The sequence below is a fragment of the Typopeltis vanoorti genome, chromosome 3 (assembly GCF_054136105.1).
Source record: "Typopeltis vanoorti isolate ZY-2024b chromosome 3, IOZ_Tvanoo_1.0, whole genome shotgun sequence".
Classification (NCBI taxonomy): domain Eukaryota; kingdom Metazoa; phylum Arthropoda; class Arachnida; order Uropygi; family Thelyphonidae; genus Typopeltis; species Typopeltis vanoorti.
Genome location: NC_143551.1, coordinates 10,398,654 through 10,419,060, shown reverse-complemented (window position 1 = coordinate 10,419,060; position 20,407 = coordinate 10,398,654). Strand labels below are relative to the sequence as shown.

Sequence of the window (20,407 nt, the reverse complement as noted above, 5' to 3'; positions counted from 1 at the left end):
CAATTATTGAATGTCAAATATAAAACTTTTTATTTCCTTATCCTATGCTGACAGTTTCTAGAGGTACATATTCAATTTTTTAAATGCCATCAGAACTACTTTCAAACCACTTCAGATTCTGCAGAATTTTACATTTGCTAAAAGAACAGTGTTCCCTTTAAAAACACACTCGTTTACAAGATTATACTTGCAAAGAATATAAGTCAAATTGGAAAACTGAAATCTGTAAAAACTTGACTGACAATGAATACCAACAAGGATAAAACTGGCCTCACTTCCAACATGTTTACTGAACACTGCAGAACAAACTGGTCACCTGTAATTGTCTTTTACATGCCATATGTAAAAGACACTTATGGTACAAATCCTCAGGAATCTGAAGTCAGATGCTTTCAAGCCACCTTGAACACAAATCGGGGACTTCAATTCTATGACATTTGGATGTCCCTTATATGTCCTATATAGCATATCAGGCCTCTTATGCCAGTAACCAACTAAATACTATTGGGCATAATGAGCATATTATGCCCAAACATGCCAAATTATTATCTTAGGTTAAGCCACACTGTTATGACTTAATAAACTGTTGTAAAGAATTTCTAGTTTTGTACATTGCACTAACAGTAGTAGTTAGCAAATGATGTAAAAGCTGTGTGTTAACCCTTCGAGTTGCAAGTTAAAAATATATCTCAGCTTCTATAGCATATAAATACACAGAAAAAAATTGGGAAGATTGCTAAAACATTGGAATACTCCGTGCAAAAACTGAATTACATATAAATTCACATTTTTACTATATTTAAAATTTGAACGTACACGCGTCTAAACTGATTTAGAGATAAAGTATGGTGACATATACACTGCTTTACTGCTCAAAGAGCTAAATATACAAGCAAAATCCTACTACTTGATAATTGTTAGCAACCTCTTTTCTTCCAAAAATGCAGTCCTAAGATGTGCACTACTTATAATTCATTCCAGTTGTTATTGAATAATTCTTTTGCTAGTCAACATCTTAGCAAAAAAAGGCAAGACTATTCTGGAATAAGAGCTGAAACAAATTATTACCTATACATCTTGGCTATGTATCCTTAATTTTTATCCTTTCTTTTACCAAAGATTCTACACAATTTCTATAAAAGATAGAAGCTTCTGATATTCTAGTCTTGCTTTGACACCTCTGATCATTAATATCCCTTTGAATAACACTTCTAGCTTGAAACTTCTCTGGATGTTGTCAAGATATTTGAATCTAATACAAATCAGGATACTTTAGCTGAAAAAAAATCTATAAAAGAGACTGAGGGTAGAGCTATAGAGAATGCTTTCTATTCTAGCCCTTGGCTAATTATAATCTAAATCTAGATTTTCTTTTCCACCATTCATCCCTCAACCCACTTTCCGAATATACTATGTAGATGTATTTGCCATTTGTCCTCATTCTGAAAGTGAAGTAAAACTTTCCTATATGAAATCAATTCTACTTCCACATATTTAATTCATTAAGGAGAATGAAAACTCAGAGTACTGTTCTTAAACATTCTTGTACAGCCATTGCTCCCTTGTCAGCTTAATGAAATATGGTCTTGATTGAGAATGTCTTTTAGAGTGCTTTCAAGTTCCACAAGTTGAGCATTATTTAAATAAAAATGCTTCATTTCATATTCAATTTACTAATAACAACTTGCTTGCTTTTAGATAAATCTTTGCAGAATGCAAATGGATGGTTTCTTAAATTTAATTTTAAAGAAATAGGAAATTAGGAATATCAGTAGTGCAACAATGTTTAAGGAACACAAATCTGTTATGCAGATTCACTTTCTTCAAATGTAGCTTACGGCATCTTCTGACAGATTTCTAGTATTCCTCACCATAGAGGTTTGTAATTAACAGCTTTAATGAAATGTGCACTAGACATTAAAGCAGCTTTCACATGTAACAAAAATGACAGAATTTATTCAAAAACTCCAATATATTTCATCCAAAGTTACATGGACATTATTGGTCAGACATTAGTTTTGCTTTGATTAGAACTGAAGAACATCAAGATTATATTTTTGGAATCTGAGAAGTCTAGCCTTGCTTTGCATGCTATTGACAATAGATAGAATTCTTGGAAGCAGACAAAACTTCTTCACTCCAGTAAGTTCAAATTCAATTGTCTTTCCCTTAAAAGATGTGAAATGTTATAAGATTGTCCAAACCTGAACCAAATAGACTGTGTATACCAATAATCTTGAAAACCCATACCCCATCATTACAGCAAATTGATGGATGAAGCAGGTCAAGATTATAGATGATTGAAATTTCACAGCTGTTGACAGTGCCATATATTTTGTAAAGATAACAGAAAACAAATGTCTTTTAAAGAATATGAGGAGCTCCAACAAAATTATTATTATTAGGGAACTCCAGGGAGTTGGCAGACTCATCGAGGGAGGCCTTAACATCATGTCAAGAACAACTATTTGACATTCACACAGTATCTATCATACCTCGCCTTGAACTCATTCACAGTCATGGCACCCACAACAGACTCTGGCAGCTTATTCCACTCATTCATCACTCTCCAAGTAAAAAACCTAGCTCTAACGCCCTTGCTAACCACATTCTTTCCCAGCTTCCATGTATGGCCCCTAGTCCTCCCACCACCAGTCCTATTCTCAAAAATATCTTCTGAATTAATCTTATAGAAACCTTTCAGTATGATAAATTTAGTTTAATCCTTTATCCCAGTGAGAGCAAACAAAGTTTGCACCTGAAAATATCTTCAGGACTGAATATAGTATTGTACTATCTTACCTGAGTAAGTAGTACAACACCAGGCAACTCATAGCAAAGGTGGAGCAAGCTACCAACACTCCTATCCCAGTATCTCCCATAATGCAAAACACATCTCCTTGTGGATATGTATACTGTTATACATTAAGGGATTGGCCACTACCCAAACTAGTTTCGACCTTATTGAGGTCTCTTCAGTGGGAGCCAGGCCCAGAGTTGGAGATACCAGGCAGAAGCAAGGTCATCTTTACCTATAGGAGTTGCCAAAAGGTTTGCCACTTTTTTTTTTTTTTTTTTTTTTTATAATTAAATTACTCTGGATTTAGAGAAAGATGTTGAAAGTTTATTTTTCACTAGGTTAGACTATGATAAATTTAGTTTATTAAACTAATTTATCATAGTCTAATCTAGTGAAAAATAAACTTTCAAAACCCTTCAGTAATTTGAATGTCTCAATAATATCACCCCTTTTCCATCTACCAACTAATTTCTGCAACCCACAAATCTTCAACCTGTTCTCATAAGGTTCCTTCCATAGACCTGCTATCATCTTGGTTACTTGTCTCTGGATCCTTTCCACAAAGAAGAAACCCTGGCACCCATATCTGGGTACAGTAGTCTAGATGGGGTCTTATCAAGGCTCGATACAGAGGAACAATAACTTGTTTGTCTCTGCTTGTTAAAGTATTTTTCAGCAACCAAGTGATTTGATGAGCTGATTTAGCCACTTTTGCAATGTGCCCCCTAAACTTCAACTCCTTATCCATCAACACTCCCAAATCCCTGGTCTCAATCTCCTGGAGTACAGTTCCACCAATGTGATATACTGCTGCTAATCTTTTCACTCCAAAATGCATAACCTTACATTTTGTAGCATTAAATTGACATCCATTTTCCTTAGCCCAGTCCTTCAATCTATCCAAATCATCCTGCAAAATTCTGACATCCTGTGCACTCACTATTGCTCTACCCAACTTTGCATCATCAGCAAATAAGTGAACACTTCCTCTCAGATCCTTTCCTATATTGTTAATGAACAAATTTAAAATGTATTGTGCAAAATCCTTTTATAAAGGAGTCATAAAAGTAGATCAGATGAACAGAGCTCATTATCTGTTCTTCACCTGATCTACTTAAAAATTTCTACAATTAAAAAAACTGCCATTCTGAATGGTTACAATCAACACCAAAACAGCAGTGAAGATTATCAATTATTTTTCTCCACCATCTAATCAAAGAGAAGACTCAAACAGAATCTCCATCCCGTACATTAAAGAAGGCATTTCACAACATATTTCTCATACCTTCAAGTTTATTAATTCCACAAATTTCAAGCCTATACATTTAGTTAACTCTGTGATACCATCTCCAAAAGATAATCTTCTCTACTGCTATCTGGAGTCTATTCAGTCCCATGCAATTGAAGTTATTCTACTTTGGGCAAACAGGCTGATCTGACTTATGTCTTTCCTACATTACCACCTGCAAGAAACAGAACAAAATTGGGTCTAGCAAAGCACTGGATTACTAATACTAGCCATAGGATCCTGTGGAATGATGCCAAATTATTAGGTGGTAGATGTTCGCAATAAATATGAGCATCTCATTAAAGAAAGTTGCTAAGTACTACTGTATCACCCAAATCTGAACCTTAATGTCTCAATGCCAAAAACCTGGGAAATTATACAAATTTATTACGTAGAAATAAGTTTTTTTTCCCTCTCTCTCTCTCAAACACACGTACACTTCAATTGATACTAATAGTATCAGTTTTTACTGGCTGTCTCATGACTGCATATAAGGAGAATTCCATCCTCCGTATACCTTTATTGTTGTTTAATTTAAGAATGTATTACACTGATGATGATTTATAATACATTATTTGAAATATTTATAGTTAATCTTAATTTTTTATATTTGTCTATATGTAATTCTGAGTTGCTTCTTGAACAGCTGAATTGCAAACCTCCAGACCATCTGAAATGAACAAAATGACATTTTTCTGCTTTGCTTTTTTAGCAATTCAAGGAAGTAGAGAACATTCAAATTTTATCATACTTGACAAGACCTTATATTTGTTTTAATTCTTCCAAAGTATAAGCCAACCAAGTTCACATGTGATGTATCTTCATGACTAGTATACTTGTATATAGACTGTTGCCTTCACATCAAGCCTCCAGCCCAGTTTCAACTTCCTATTAAAGTGAGAGGGGGGGGGTCATCAAAAACTCATTCTTCTAGATCACTTTAATACCTTTGATGGGACATGTGCACTTGACATTATGACATACTTTACAGCTTACATATGCAGCAAAAAAAAATATAGCATTTCATTTAAAATTTTCAATATATTTCATCCAATGTTACATGGACTTCAGCAAGAGACAGACTTAACTACATTCAAAAGATGAATTACAATAACGAGTCATAATTCATGCACATAGTAGCTTGTCTCAGTTACAGCTGAGAGAGCTATACATAATATTACACTATTAGAGTTCAAAAGAACAATTGTAAAAAGTTATGTAGATATTAAAATAATGAAAAAATAAAAAATTGGCATTATGAATTTGTAGTTTAACAGTAGTGGCATTCCATGATTGTACATTGTCTAATTAGTTTAATTTATTGATTTGACTTTTTGTTGAATCCTGACTATGTCAACCTGTCTCTTAGGAGATTAATTTTGAGACAGAATATAATTAATCTCTTAGGAGATTAATTATATTCTGTGGTACCCATGACAACAGTAGCATTACCTTTGTCAGCCTTCATGATAATGTGTGTGTTCTGGCAAAGGGAATGTAGAGCTTGCACTTCTGAGAAGGGTATATTTAAAGGAGGTGGTTTTGCTATGTACAGAATTTGGGCAATCTCAAAACTTAATTTATTAGCTTCATCTATGCATAATTCTTTCAAATAATGGCAAATGTAGAAAAAGGTAAGTATGGTATATGTCGAGGAGACAGCAAAATCTTGACCTTTAGATAAAACATTTTGTTGCGTCCCCCTCGGCATATGTCAAAATTCAATCTATACACTTCCTTCAAAACCAGCTCAGAAATAGTCTTCCTTTCTACCTTCCACAAAGAACATTACCACCTCTTTCCTTACCAGGTATCTATCAAGTACCCTGCTCATGCCATCTTTGCTATTTTGGACAGACTGGTCATTCTGCATTGATTAGAACTGAAGAACATCAAGACTATATTAGATTTTTTTGGAATACAACAAGTCTGACCTTGCTTCACATGCGAATGACAGCAAGTTGAAATTCGATCACCTTTTCCTAGAAACACGTGAAACTAAGAAATCATCTGAACCTGAACCGATCAGACTTCAGCTGCAATCAAGCACAAACAAATGTGCATGAATTATGACTCTAGATTCATCATTTGAGTGTAGTTAACGATCTCCCTGACAGAGTCCAGGTAATGTTGGATGAAATATTGGAGTTTAAGTAAATTTCTATATAATTTTTTGCTACATGTGTAAGCATAACATTACTTTCTAGATCACTTTAAACCTCAGTGAATGATCTGAAACAACCATAAGCACATCAAGTCCTAAGCTCAATCTCTAGAACACTCAGCAGTAGCTCTACCCAGCAGATACACAAAAGCTTGCTGTGAAGCTGAACTGTTTTACTACCAGGAAGCCCAAAGACAACTATATTATGAAAATATTAGCAGGAATGAGACCCAGGAAGATAAAAAATAAATCAATGCAGAAGTTATTTTCTACATAAAAGTATCAAAATGGTATGTCATTACTCTTGATCAGAGATTACTGTAAAAATTTACTATTGGGTTAAAAAGTTTATTTATTTACACTTGACAAGAAATTATATTCTTGTTTTAATCCTGTACCTAATTGTGAACAAACAAAATTTGCACATGAAGTATCTTCACACCTAGTCTATTCTATAGGAGTCTGCAGACTTCATATCAATTGCTTCAGTATCCTATAATGTTTTTGCATTATGGGATACTGATTCAACTGATGCAAATTCAACAGCTGCTATATATACAAGTTGACTAGCCATGAAGATATTTCACATGCAAACTTTGTTTGCTCACGCTTCAGTAACAATAATAATCCCAATTCCAACACCATCAAAATTCTCTTCCTTGTAACAAGCTCACTGACCTAAAGTACCACCAATTTATAAGATTTCCATAATGACCTATCATATAGATCTAAATATCCTTTCTTGACCAAAATCTTCCATTTTGAGATACTGACTTGGCCACTTGGAAAACAGCCAAGTAAACACCTCATAAATGCTTTCATCAACTAATTGTGCTGCTGATATTCAGTACAATACCATAATATGAAGCTATCACCAAATCCAAGAATAAAAAATCTCATGTTGATTCTATCAAGTGCCTAAGGTAGTTATTCCTTAGAAACACTTTCTAGGCTATTCCCATGAATTGCCCATTAAGATCATTTGTCACTTGCTAAACTTTTTAGTTGTTCAAAAAAAAAAAAAAAAAAAAAAAAAAAAAAAAAAAAAAAAAAAAAAAAGCAACAAATAACACCATTTACAAATTATGACATGAGCAAGCTGCTTCAAATGTTTTAAGCATGACTTTATTATTATATAGGCACCTCCATAAAGTCCAAAGACTGATCATGGGAAACCCAATCTATCATACTTCTCCTTAAACCCATTAACAGAAAAAGCACTCAACTGACTCTGGCAACTCATTCACCATTCTCCAAGCAAAAGATCCAGTCCTCGCACTCCTACTGACCACATCTTTATTCAACTTCAAGGGATGACCCCTTGTTCTGGTCTCTCTAGCCAAATGCTGAAACATTTCCCCTGCATCTATCATATAAAATCCTTTAAGCAACTTAAATGTTTCTATTATATCTCCTCTTTTTCTCCTATTAACCATCTTCTGCAATCCACACACCTTCAATCTATCCTCATAGGGCACATTCCACAGGCCACTCACCTCTAAATCCTCTCCACTGCTTCCACATCCCCAAGAAATCCAGGGGATCAGACTTGAGCACAGTAATACAGATGTGGGCATATCAACTGGCTATGAAAAGTTCCATAACATGAGTGACAGGCGTTATCTAACACCTTTCAGTTGATCCTACTCAAATTCTGACATTAGCAATTAACACTAAATTATGTCCATATGATTTATAATTTATGATGGATGTAAATTTACATCAAGGTAGCTAAATTTACAGTTGTTTATGGCAAGTTGTACAGAACTTTATAACTGAAGCAGTTATGTCATCAATGAAAGCCTTGTGTAGAGGCTTAAGTGCTGCGAGGACATTATGTTGGAAGTTTAATGGATTTTTTTACAACACTCAAAAAGAATTAAAATAGAATTTAATACTTCCTATATTTCGTCCTAGTCACTAGGACATCTACGGGGATTACAAAAACAATTAATGTAACATGCACACAAAAACTTACAATACTAAGCCCAACCATGTGGGTGACACTAAAGTCCTATCTAGGTGGAGCGCCCTCTAAGGGCAGTAGTAGGTGGCCTGGAATGTAAGGTGGGACCTCTGGTGATGAGTGTTTACTGAGAGCTGCTGCTGCTGCTTCTAAGAAAAGTCTCTCTTTCTTGAATTTGCTGTAGTGGAGCATGGTGGTTTTCTTCCATGATACTCTGTGGGTGGTGTCCAAAACATGGTCAGCCAAGCCTGAATGGCCATAGTTGTGTTTAACAATGTACGACTTGTGTTCCTCCAGGCGGATGGATGCTGATCTGCCTGTCTGTCCAAAGTACGCAAGCTTACAGGAACAGGGTACTTTGTAAACTCCAGGCAGAGAGAGAGAGAGGTGGGAGCTGATCTTTTGTAGAACGGATAAGGGTAGCAAGTTTGCGGTAGGGCTTATATGCTGTGTGTAGGTTACACTTTTTTAGTATCTTGGCTATTTTTTCCGAAGTGCCACAGATGTAGGGTATGGTGATGGCATTTTTAAAATCTTGTTGACGAGAGGGACGGGGAATGGGGGAAGAATTGATTATTTTTTTGATACTGTGTTCACTGTAGCCATTGGAGAGGAAAGTTCTGTGTATGTGGTTAAGCTCAGTAGTGAGGGCGGTTCCACTGGAACAAAGATTGTGGGCTTTCTTAGTAAGAGTTTTAATGATGCCATATTGTTGCGAGGGGTGGTGGTGGTAGAGTTTGTGAATGTATCTGCCTGTGTGTGTGGGTTTTCTGTATACAGTGAAGGAAAGTGTATCATTAGGCAGGAGTGCGACTAAGGTGTCTAGGAAGGGTAAACAATTGTTCTTTTCCTTTTCCATAGTAAACTGGATTCTTGGATGTCAGCTATTGAGATGACTGAGGAAGGAGTCTAACGTGTCTGGGCCATGAGGCCAAATCGAGAACACATCATCTACGTATCTTAGCCAGATAGGTTTCAGTGGGGCTGAGTCTATGGCTCGTTTTTCGAAATTTTCCATATAGAAATTGGCAAGTGGGGGTGAGAGGGGGAACCCCTGGCGGTTCCCTCTATCTGCTTGTAGATTTTGTTCTTCCAAGAGAAATACCCAGAGTTGATGGCAAAGGAAAAGAGATCTAAGATGTCAGAGGGAAAAACGTTTTCTAAGAGAGATAAAGTGTCAGTTAAGGGAATATTGGTAAACAAAGAGGAGATATCAAAGCTTACTAATATGTCTGTATTATTCAAGGTTAAATTTTCTGTGAGGGCTTTAAAGTGGGTCGAGTTTTTTTATATAGGGAGTGGAATTTCCAGTGAAGGGGAACAGAGAGTTGGCCAGCTGTTTAGGGAGTCTGTAACAAAGTGCATTGGTGGCATCTACTATAGGCCTGAGTGGGGAATTGTGTTTGTGATTTTTGGTAAACCGTATATTCGGGGTGGGGGGGGGGGGGGGGGGGGGGGGGGGGGGGGGGGGGGGCAGGAGCGGAAAGGTTTAAGTTTTTTCGTGACGTCAGGGGGCCAGGAGGTTACTTTTTTAAGTAAGATTTTTGATTTCTTAACTTGTGTTTTTGTGGGGTCGTGTTCTAGCGGGATGTAAGTAGTGCGATCGCTGAGGATAACGTTCATTTTACGATTGTATTCGCTGGTATTAAGAACGACTGTGGCATTACCCTTATCCGCTCTGGTGATGACGATACTTTTTTCTTTGCATAGTTTCAGGAGAGCCATGCATTGGGCATATGATAAGTTACTTTTTGGAGGCGAAGAGTGAGCGAGGATGTTGGCTACATCGAGTCTGATGTTGTTGGCTACCTCGGAGGTAGCCAACCGATCACGTAAGCGACCGATCCCCCGTTCGACATTAACCATTACATCGAGCACCGGCACTTCTTTCGGGGCGACAGCAATATTACGGCCGAGACAAAGGGCGGCTGATGGCATCATCGTTGAGCCTTTTGGAAGAGAGGTTTATTACTGTCTGGAGCGGTTGAATTTGTGGTTGTGGTTTGTCTTTAACCAGGTTGTTGTATTTCTTGACGTGTTTGTTTTTTATTTTTTGAAATTCTCTCTGTGCGGAAGTTTCCGAAATGTCAGAGAGAATCGACCAAAGTTCAGGGTTAAGAACGGTGGAGAGCTCTGAATGTAAGGAAGCCAATGGCGGCGTTCGTCACTGCGAGGGCGGCACGAGTAAGAGGTGATTTGCTCGCATAGTAATGCCAGGCTGGCATGTTTATAATATACGGAGTGCTTTTTTGGAATGGAAATTGATCTTCATTTTAACGCAGTTCGGTATCACTCTTGTATCCCGACATCTTTTTAAAAAGGCCAGCCTATTTAGTTGTCTAGATAGTCGTAGTTTTTGACTTACCGTATTCCTTGGATTTGCGTGCTAAATCTTCTCCATGATGATTAGAATTCTTGTGTAGAGGCTTAAGTGCCTGCGAGGGACATTATGTTTGAGGTTTAATGGATTTTTTTCTTTTTTTTTTTTTTTTTTTTTTTTTTTTACAGGAGGTAGCCAACATATCATATGCCCAACGCATGGCTCTCCTGAAACTACGCAAAGAAAAAAGTATCGTCGTCACCAGAGCGGATAAGGGTAATGCCACAGTCGTTCTTAATACCAGCGAATACAATCGTAAAATGAAACATTATCCTCTGCGATCGGGCTAACTACATCCCGCTAGAACACGACCCCACAAAAACACAAGTTAAGAAATTAAAAATCTTACTTAAAAAAGTAACCTCCTGGCGTCACGAAAATACTTAAACCTTTCTGCCCCCCCCCCCCCCCAATATACGGTTTACCAAAAATCCACAAACACAATTCCCCACTCAGGCCTATAGTAGATGCACCTTTTTACAGACTGTCTAAACAGCTGGCCAACTGTCTGTCCCCCTTCACTGGAAATTACGCTTCCTATATAAAAAACTCTACCCACTTTAAAGCCCTCACAGAAAATTTAACCTTGAATAATACAGACATATTAGTAAGCTTTGATATCTCCTCTTTGTTTACCAATATTCCCTTAACTGACACTTTATCTCTCTTAGAAAACGTTTTTCCCTCTGACATCTTAGATCTCTTTTCCTTTGCCATCAACTCTGGGTATTTCTCTTGGAAGAACAAAATCTACAAGCAGATAGAGGGAACCGCCAGGGGTTCCCCCTCTCACCCCCACTTGCCAATTTCTATATGGAAAATTTCCAAAAACGAGCCATAGACTCAGCCCCACTGAAACCTATCTGGCTAAGATACGTAGATGATGTGTTCTCGATTTGGCCTCATGGCCCAGACACGTTAGACTCCTTCCTCAGTCATCTCAATAGCCAACATCTAAGAATCCAGTTTACTATGGAAAAGGAAAAGAACAATTGTTTACCCTTCCTAGACACCTTAGTCGCATGCCTGCCTAATGATACACTTTCCTTCACTGTATACAGAAAACCCACACACACACACAGGCAGATACATTCACAAACTCTACCACCACAACCCCTCGCAACAATATGGCATCATTAAAACTCTTACCGAGAGAGCCCACAATCTTTGTTCCAGTGGAACTGCCCTCACTACTGAGCTTAACCACATACACAGACCTTTCCTCTCCAATGGCTACAGTGAACACAGTATCAAAAAAATAATCAATTCCTCCCCCATTCCCCGTCCCTCTCGTCAACAAGATTTTAAAAATGCCATCACCATACCCTACATCCGTGGCACTTCGGAAAAAATAGCCAAGATACTAAAAAAGTATAACCTACACACAGCATATAAGCCCTACCGCAAACTTGCTACCCTTATCCGTTCTACAAAAGATCAGCTCCCACCTCTCTCTCTCTCTCTCTCCCTGGAGTTTACAAAGTACCCTGTTCCTGTAAGCTTGCGTACTTTGGACAGACAGGCAGATCAGCATCCATCTGCCTGGAGGAACACAAGTCGTACATCGTTAAACATAACTATGGCCATTCAGGCTTGGCTGACCATGTTTTGGACACCACCCACAGAGTATCATGGAAGAAAACCACCATGCTCCACCACAGCAAATTCAAGAAAGAGATTTTTCTTAGAAGCAGCAGCTTTTAGAAATCAACCAAATCTTAATAAATATGGTTGTATTAAGCTTCCGAAGATTTGGGAAACACTCATCACCAGAGGTCCCACCTTACATTCCAGGCCACCTACTACCGCCTTTAGAGGGCGCTCCACCTAGATAGGACTTTAGTGTCACCCACGTGGTTGGGCTTAGTATTGTAAGTTTTTGTGTGCATGTTACATTAATTGTTTTTGTAATCCCTGTAGATGTCCTAGTGACTAGGATGAAATATAGAAAGTATTAAATTCTATTTTAATTCTTTTTGAGTGTTGTAAAAAATCCATTAAACCTCCAACATAACATCAATGAAAGCGGTTAGCGCATCCACTCTCCAGCCAAAAGGCTGCAGACATGGAATCCTGCTACAGGCATGGATGTTTGTGACTGTCTGGAAATACTAGTGGGTGGGCAGTAGATGGTGTTAGTCTAGTTAGTGGATTGAGTGGTGAAGACAGCGAAGCAGAGTAGGTGTCCCCCCTCAATGAGTCTTTGGACTCCCTGGAGAAGTCACGTAATAAAAATAATATAATAATAATAATGGAATCTTAGTGCATAAAATGGTAATGTGCCATAATCAACAAAAGTTTAATTCTTAAATATGCAAAAAATCTGGTAACTACATTATATCATTCAATATTGTTAAAGGTTCAGTTTAGAGAGTAAATTCCTATATATCAAATCAGCTGACTGGTCTGCATCCCTTAAGAGTTGAATTTATACATTTATCTGTCAAGTGTGGAATAGTCTGAAGAGTGATCATAAAAATTCAATTAAAAAAACATTCAGATCTGTCAATTTCTGTAATACTGAAGAGCAAAAATTGACAGCTTTCTGCTATCTGAAAAACAATAATTCATATTATTAACACTAAAAAATCAATTTGTTACATATGCATGCACCTTAAAATCACAAATACCTGATTAGGAATAAACATTAGCTGCACTATATTGCCATCACTTTTTTGTTGAGCTTGGAATTCCACTCCTGGTACTCCGTATCTTATTTTATAATTAAAGAACAATCTTTTGCTAGTAATCACCTATTCTAAGATGATTTCAATAAAAAAAGAAATTTGATATTTTTAATCGATTAATTATATCAATAAAGTAGTAATAAATAAATCTGGAGTTTTTTTAATAAAAAAAAATGCTTGAAAGGAAGAAAAGAATTTGACTACTAAACTGATTTATAGCATTTGTTTTCAGAGCAGTAGGCCATATAAATTAGATTACAGTAGCTTGCTAGCTGAACTTTTCTATGCCTTTTTCAGCCAATTCAAGTTAATCTTCAGCAAATTTTTCTCCTGAAAACTGGTTTTTAATACATGAAAGTATTTATAAAACTCACTATTTCAGACAGTGTTAGGAGGACAAGATGTTGGTTTGCTGCAGCACACTCCTCTCTAGATGCCTATGCAATCATTGATAACCTTCAGCCAGCTATTGGCAATGACTAAAGGTGGAGAACGGACACCGATCTTCAGAAATAGTATTGCCTGCCCGCCCCCTTAAGGAATAAATTGATTTCTTTTTACAGTGATTCAAAATGATGTTTTGTAAAGTCATGGAAGGTGTAGTAAAGAAAAGATTGTTTTGCCAGTAATGATTGTTATTCCTATTTGCAGCTAACAAATACTGCAAATTCAGAAAGTATTTTACCTTGGGTATAATAAATGTTAAAAATACCAAGCTATTTTAAACCTGGTTTTACTTCATTTCCCAAGTAAGCAAACAGACAAACAAGTCAAGTTTGCGCCTGCACGTATTGGAAGTCTAGCTGAGCTGACCCTCAAAGTAGTGCAAGACCAAGGCAACTTTTGGTAAAAGTAGAATAAGCTCTGATCACTAATCTTAATATTTACCCTTAATGCAAAGCACATCTCCTCCAGGAGATGTATGATGTTTTGCATTAAAAGCAAGGGCCACTACCCAGACCGGTTTCGACCTTTATTGAGGTCTCATCAGTGGGAGCCAGGCTAGAAATGCCAAGATTTAGTAATACAGAGCTTATCAGTATTTTACCAGAACAAGTTACCATAAGGTGTTTTAACCTTATTAAATAAAAATCTCAGGAGGAGATATAAATGTAGAAAGTATTTTACCTTGGGTATAATAAATGTTAAAAATACCAAGCTATTTTAAACCTGGTTTTACTCCATTTCCCAAGTAAACAAACAGACAAACAAGTCAAGTTTGCACCTGCACGTATTTACCAAGACCAAGGCAACTACTTGGAGGGTCAGCTAGACTTCCAATACATGCAGGTGCAAACTTGACTTGAAAAACTTGAAAAGGATCACTACCCACATTGGTTTCAACCATTATTGAAGTCTCATCAGTGAGAGTTAAACCCAGAAGTGATGTGAAATAATCAGCTTCTATATACAAGTAGGCCAGTCATGAAGTGACTTCACACACAAACCTCTTTGCTTACACTTGGATAAAGGATGAAACCAAAAATATAATTTCTTGGCATCTTTAATTTATAGTATAACCAAGTGAAAAAAAAAAAAACTTTCAACAAATGATACCATATTGTTAAAGGTATGAGGAGAATGAATGAGTGTATCTGCCTCTAACAGAGTTTTCTGTATACTAAAGAGGACACTATCATTAGGTAGGCATGTTACCCAGGTGTCTAAAGAAGGCTAGATTATTATTAGTTTCCTTTTCCATTATAAACTGGATTCTAGAGTGAAACCTATTGAGGTAACAGACAAAAGAATAATGTGTCTGAGCCATGATAACACACAAGCATATCTGAACCAGAGAAGGTTTGAGACAGGCTGAATGAAGAACTTCTTTTTCAAAATCTTCAATGAAAAACCTGACGAGAGGGTCAGGGGAAGGAGGGGTAACCATAAAAGGTATACCCTGTTTGTAAACTTTTCTTTCAAGAGAAATATCAAATGGATTACCAAAGGGAAAACATCAGTAATATCAGGATGAACTTCTAAAAAATAATAATAAGGTGTCATTTAAGGAATTATCGGTGAACAGTGAGCTGTTTTCAAAAGCTAAGATATCTATTATTAATGATTATATTGTTAACAGAAATTTTAAAATGGATAACAGATTTTGCTGCTTGGATAATTTAAAGCACAGGGAATCAGTATCTATTATTGTACATCCATGGAAGGAGAACTAAAAGGATTTTTTTTTCTCCCTTTTTGGCAATTTCAGGAGGCCAGGAAGAAACTCATGACTAATTTTTTGATCTGAGATTTAGTGGGATCATAATCTAAAGGTGTGTAGGTAGGGAGATCTGAGAAAAATATCCATTTTTTTATTGTATTCACTGGAATTAAGGATAACAATAGAGATGCCCTTTAGCTCTCGTGATGATTATACAGTTATCATTGCATAGTTTCTTGAGGGCACTGAGTTGGCAGGATGATATTTCCTTTGTTTGGACCCAGTTACAGTCATCTAGTTAACAAACAGACAAGACTGTGCATAGGCCCAAATAAATGTGACTAAAGTAGTGTGAGGTGAGAATGTTATCTACATAACTTACCACATCAGGTGATATGATTAACAAAAGAAGATTAATGCGAAAGATTTTTCATAAGAGTACTGGAACAAGAGGGCATTCCTGAAAGTTGTATATGGAAAGCATGAACAAGGGAGTGAAGAGATCTGCTGAGCAGAATGCATTGCCCAAGTTTGAGTCCAGAAACAGGACCTTATCTTAAGGCAAAGGTTTTGATAAAGTGAGAATGAGTAACTTCCTGAAGGACTTATGCAATAATACTAACATTAAGGTACATAAAATGGTACTAGATACTTTGATACTAGATGGTGATACTAAATATAGGATCTATAATAATACTATTCATCATTATTCGTAATCATTTAATGGTATTAACGGACTATTAAAAATGAAATATGTAGTATCATCACAGTATGCTGTACATCCCTTGAAGTTATCAAGAAATTATAACAAATCATCCAATATTTCATCATATGTACAGCCACTCACTCCTGGGTTTATGTAAGCTGAAACTTAAAATTTCAGATAAATCTGACGTAACAGCCACAAGTGAAAAAATAAAAATATGTTCCAAGTGCGAACTTATTGTGAATGTAAAGACTACATGTGACAATCGGTCATCTTAATTTACTGTATTCAAGTTCTATAACATATAAAAAGGTATTCTAATTACATTCTCACTTGTTACTGTGCTGATGCCTATGGTATCACCTTGCAATTTTCAGCAATATTTTTCTTACACTATTTCCTTAAATCATCATCAGAAAGCAACCAAGAGATAAGAATGCATGACCAATTTGCACTCATAACAAAATTTATTTATAGAAGAAAATGAATTATAAAAGAGGACAAAGCTTATCTTCCCATTGTCCATGAACTAGGTCATGCAGCTTCAATGGCAAATACAATTTTTTAGGACACCACACAAAGGAAATGGTTTGGCCCCCCACCAAAACTATCAGAAATACTGCTGTTCTGCTCACAAGATTAGAGGGTTGTTTTTTTTTTTGGTTACTGTTTTTCAAGCACAAGATGGAAAACTGAATAATTTCTTGCTATTAGCATATCTACTATGAAATACTGAATGGATAATACAGCAAATTTGAAACTAACAAGTTCTGCAGAATGAAAATTTTATATAAGCCAGAGCAGCTGTAGTTACTATGCCACTATCTGAATTAATCTACAGTTAATTCAGATAGTGCTGAATTAGCTGTAGAGTACTAGCTTGCATCCTCTGGATGCATGTGAAACCCTACAATGTCTAGTATGTTCTAATGACTGGTTTTCTGTTTGGGGACAAAAGACTATCAGGAGGAAAAATGTGAAACCACTGTATTAATGACATGGACTGCATCAACAAAAACTAAGATCACTCTTGACTATCAGCTCAACAACAAATGTTTCAAAGTAGTTGGATATTGAAAATTTTTTCACTTGGTTATACTATAAAAAAGGCACCAAGAAATTATATTCTTGGTTTCATCCTTATCCAAGTGTAAGAAAACAAAGTTTGAGCATAAAGTCACTTCATGACTGGGCTACTTATACACATCTACCAATAATTGAGACGTTTTAGCAATTTACACCAGCAGGCGAACCCTAAATCGGGTATTTTCACCTTTGGCTTTGATCTCTTCCTGCACCATTTGAGCGAGGCTTTGCACCAATGTGCAGCATCAGGTGGAATCTGTCTCCATTTCTCCATCAAAGCAGCACTTAGTTCAGAAAAGATCAAGGACATGCTGATCTGAACCCCAATCACCACTCCAATTTGTCCCACAGGTGTTCAATGGGTTAAGGTTAGAACTCTTAGCAGACCAGGGCAGTCATTTAACATCCATCTCTTCATACCATTCAATAACAGCTGCTGCTCTGTGGAATGGGGTGCTGTCGTCTTGATAGTAACACTGGTCCATTCCATAAAAACTCCACGGTGTAGGCAGTACTGAGCTGCATTCATGGAACAATGACTAGTGGTACCACTCCAAACCAGCTGAATGCACCCCCACACTATTATTCCTCTACAATCAAATTTTACTGTGGGTACAACACACTGTTATAACAAGCATTCACTAGGCTGCCTCCACACCCTGCCATCAGACTAAACAAGTGAACCTTGATTCATCATTCCCAAGTAGTTTTCCACTGGTCAATTGACATGCTCTTTGAAATCAGGCCAGATGAGCCAACTTGTTCATTATTGTGATGTTCGTCTCATGTGCCACTGCTCTTCTGTGAAAAATCAGTAAATGGAGTTCTTTTCATAGCTTTTAGTGCTCACCGTGGTGTTACTGGTGACTTGGAACTCAATACGAATGGTCTGTGTGCCACCTGTTTTAACACCCTCCTATCTGTCATTAGTTTTTTGCAGCCATTCTGGGTGTTTTCCTGAACTAGTTATGCCAGAATGTCTCCATTTGTTGATCATCGCTAACTGTTGATTTTGAATGCTCCAGTTGAGTGGCAATGGCACATATGGACATGCCACCAATGTGACAGCCACGATGACATCTCTCTTGAAGTTACTGAGTTCACTCGTTTCCATACCACCTGTATTCATCAGCTACGATGAAGTACTGCTTCCTGTTATCTGTACACCAGTTTTTATATTATTAACAAACCCAGAATATTCTATAACTTCAAATTACAGGCATGTTCTGACATATTGGTAGATTGTGTATATAGAGGCTAATGACATCACATTTTAGTATCTCATAATACAATGCACAGATCGTTAGAATATATAATGCTATGCATTATGAGAAAGGCCACTACTCACACCAGTCTACTTTTATTGAGGTTTCATCAGTGGGAGCGAGACCCAGAAGTGATACAAAGTTCAAGTAATGCAGAAGTCATCTTTCCATATACAAGTAGTCAAAAGGTGTCACACCTTATTAATAAAATACTCTTGATTACAGATAGTTGTTGATATGCCCTTACCATAATGCTATGCATTATACATGTCCGTAAGGATACATGCATTAAATTATAGGATACTAAAGCAATTGATGAAGTCATCAGCCTCTATATATAAGTAGCTCAGCTGTCAAGTGACTTCACATGCAAACTTTGTCAGCTTCCATTTGGATAAAGGATGAAACCAAGAATATAATTTCTGGGCATCTTTAATTTATAGTATAACCTAGTGAAAAAAAAACTTTCAACAGCTATCTCTAAGCCAGAGTATTTTATTAAAGAGGTGCGAGACCTTTTGGCTACTTCTTTATGGAAAGACGACTTCTGCATTACTTCAACCTTGGCATCACTTCTGGGTCCCACTGATAAGACCTCAATAAAGGTCGAAATTCATGTGGGTAGTGGCCTTTCCCATAATGCATAGCATACATGTCCATAAAGATATGTGCATTGCATTATGGGATACTAGGATAATTAGTGTGCGGTCATTGCTTACACTTGTATAAAGGATGAAACCAAGAATATAATTTCTTGGAATCTTTAATTTATGAAGTAGTTGGAATATATTTGATTTTCATTTTTGCCCATCTAACTTCAGGTAAGATGTAAAAGAAATGGTCTGACTTCTCATTTCAAAAGTTGTGGCCATCATATTCACATCAATGTTTTATTCAGAGTTTAAATTTTGGTACTACTTCAAGAACTATCTCTTCTTGATCAAAAGCTATCCCAATAAATTGTCAGGTCAGACAAATCAAAGCTCCCATTTCTTTCTTCATAAACACTGTTCTAACTCAAGTTTTCGGTAATTTCTATCTGGTCTCTCAATATTTTCTGTAATCTTCCTCTTGGTCTTTTCCCTCAATTTTTATTTTATATATTTGGGGAGGGGGACGTTTTCTAAATTTATTCTATGTTCTTTTTTGTTGGAAATTTTTTCCCACTTGTTTAGACTACAATAAATTTAGTTTAACCATTATCCGAGTGTAAGCAAACAGTTTGCGCCTGAGGTATCTTCAGAACTGAGGCAACTTGTGGTAAAGGTGGACTAAGCTCTCATCACTTGTCTTAGTACCTCCCATAATGCAAAGCACATCTTGCAGACATGTATAATGCTATGCATTAAGGGAGGGGCCACTACCCAGACTAGTTTCGACCTTTATTGAGGTCTCGTCAGTGGGAGGCAGACCCAGAGGTGGTGATACTAAGGTGGAAGTAATGGAGAAGTCATATTTACCTATACGAGTTGCCGAAAGGTGTCTCACCTTATTATTAATTAACTCTGGATTAGAAAAAGATGTTGGAAGTTTTTTCCCACTTGGTTAGACTATAATAAATTTAGTTTAATCCTTTATCCAAGTGTAAGCAAACAAAGTGTGCACCTAAAGTATCTTCAGGACTGAGGCAACTCGTGGTAAAGGTGGACTAAGCTCTCATCACCTGTCACGCAAACTTTGTTTGCTTACACTTGGATAAAGGATTAAACTAAATTTATTTTATTCTATGTTCAAACCACTTCAAGCAACAGTTCAAGCATTTCTTTTGCTTTCTAGTCACAAAACATTTCTAATGTCCACATTTCTTATTCTATCTTTCTTTGTTTTTGCAAATCGTCTGCAAAACTTTCCTTTCCATTGCTTATATTTTACTTATGTTGTTTTTCTTTATTAGTCTTTCCTCA

The 20,407-nt window shown here is 36.7% G+C and overlaps 1 protein-coding gene across 3 annotated transcripts in view; it reads right to left on the bottom strand.

Annotated features, from left to right (window-relative positions):
• Positions 1-20,407, bottom strand: part of LOC150107906 (lethal(2) giant larvae protein homolog 1-like) — a 443,798-nt gene that overhangs the window by 305,537 nt on the left and 117,854 nt on the right. For all 3 annotated transcript variants that reach the window (XM_090415428.1, XM_090415430.1, XM_090415429.1), the window contains exon 4: positions 13,229-13,310. In XM_090415428.1, coding sequence (XP_090271554.1) covers positions 13,229-13,310 — 82 coding nt within the window. The remainder of the gene's footprint in view (positions 1-13,228; positions 13,311-20,407) is intronic.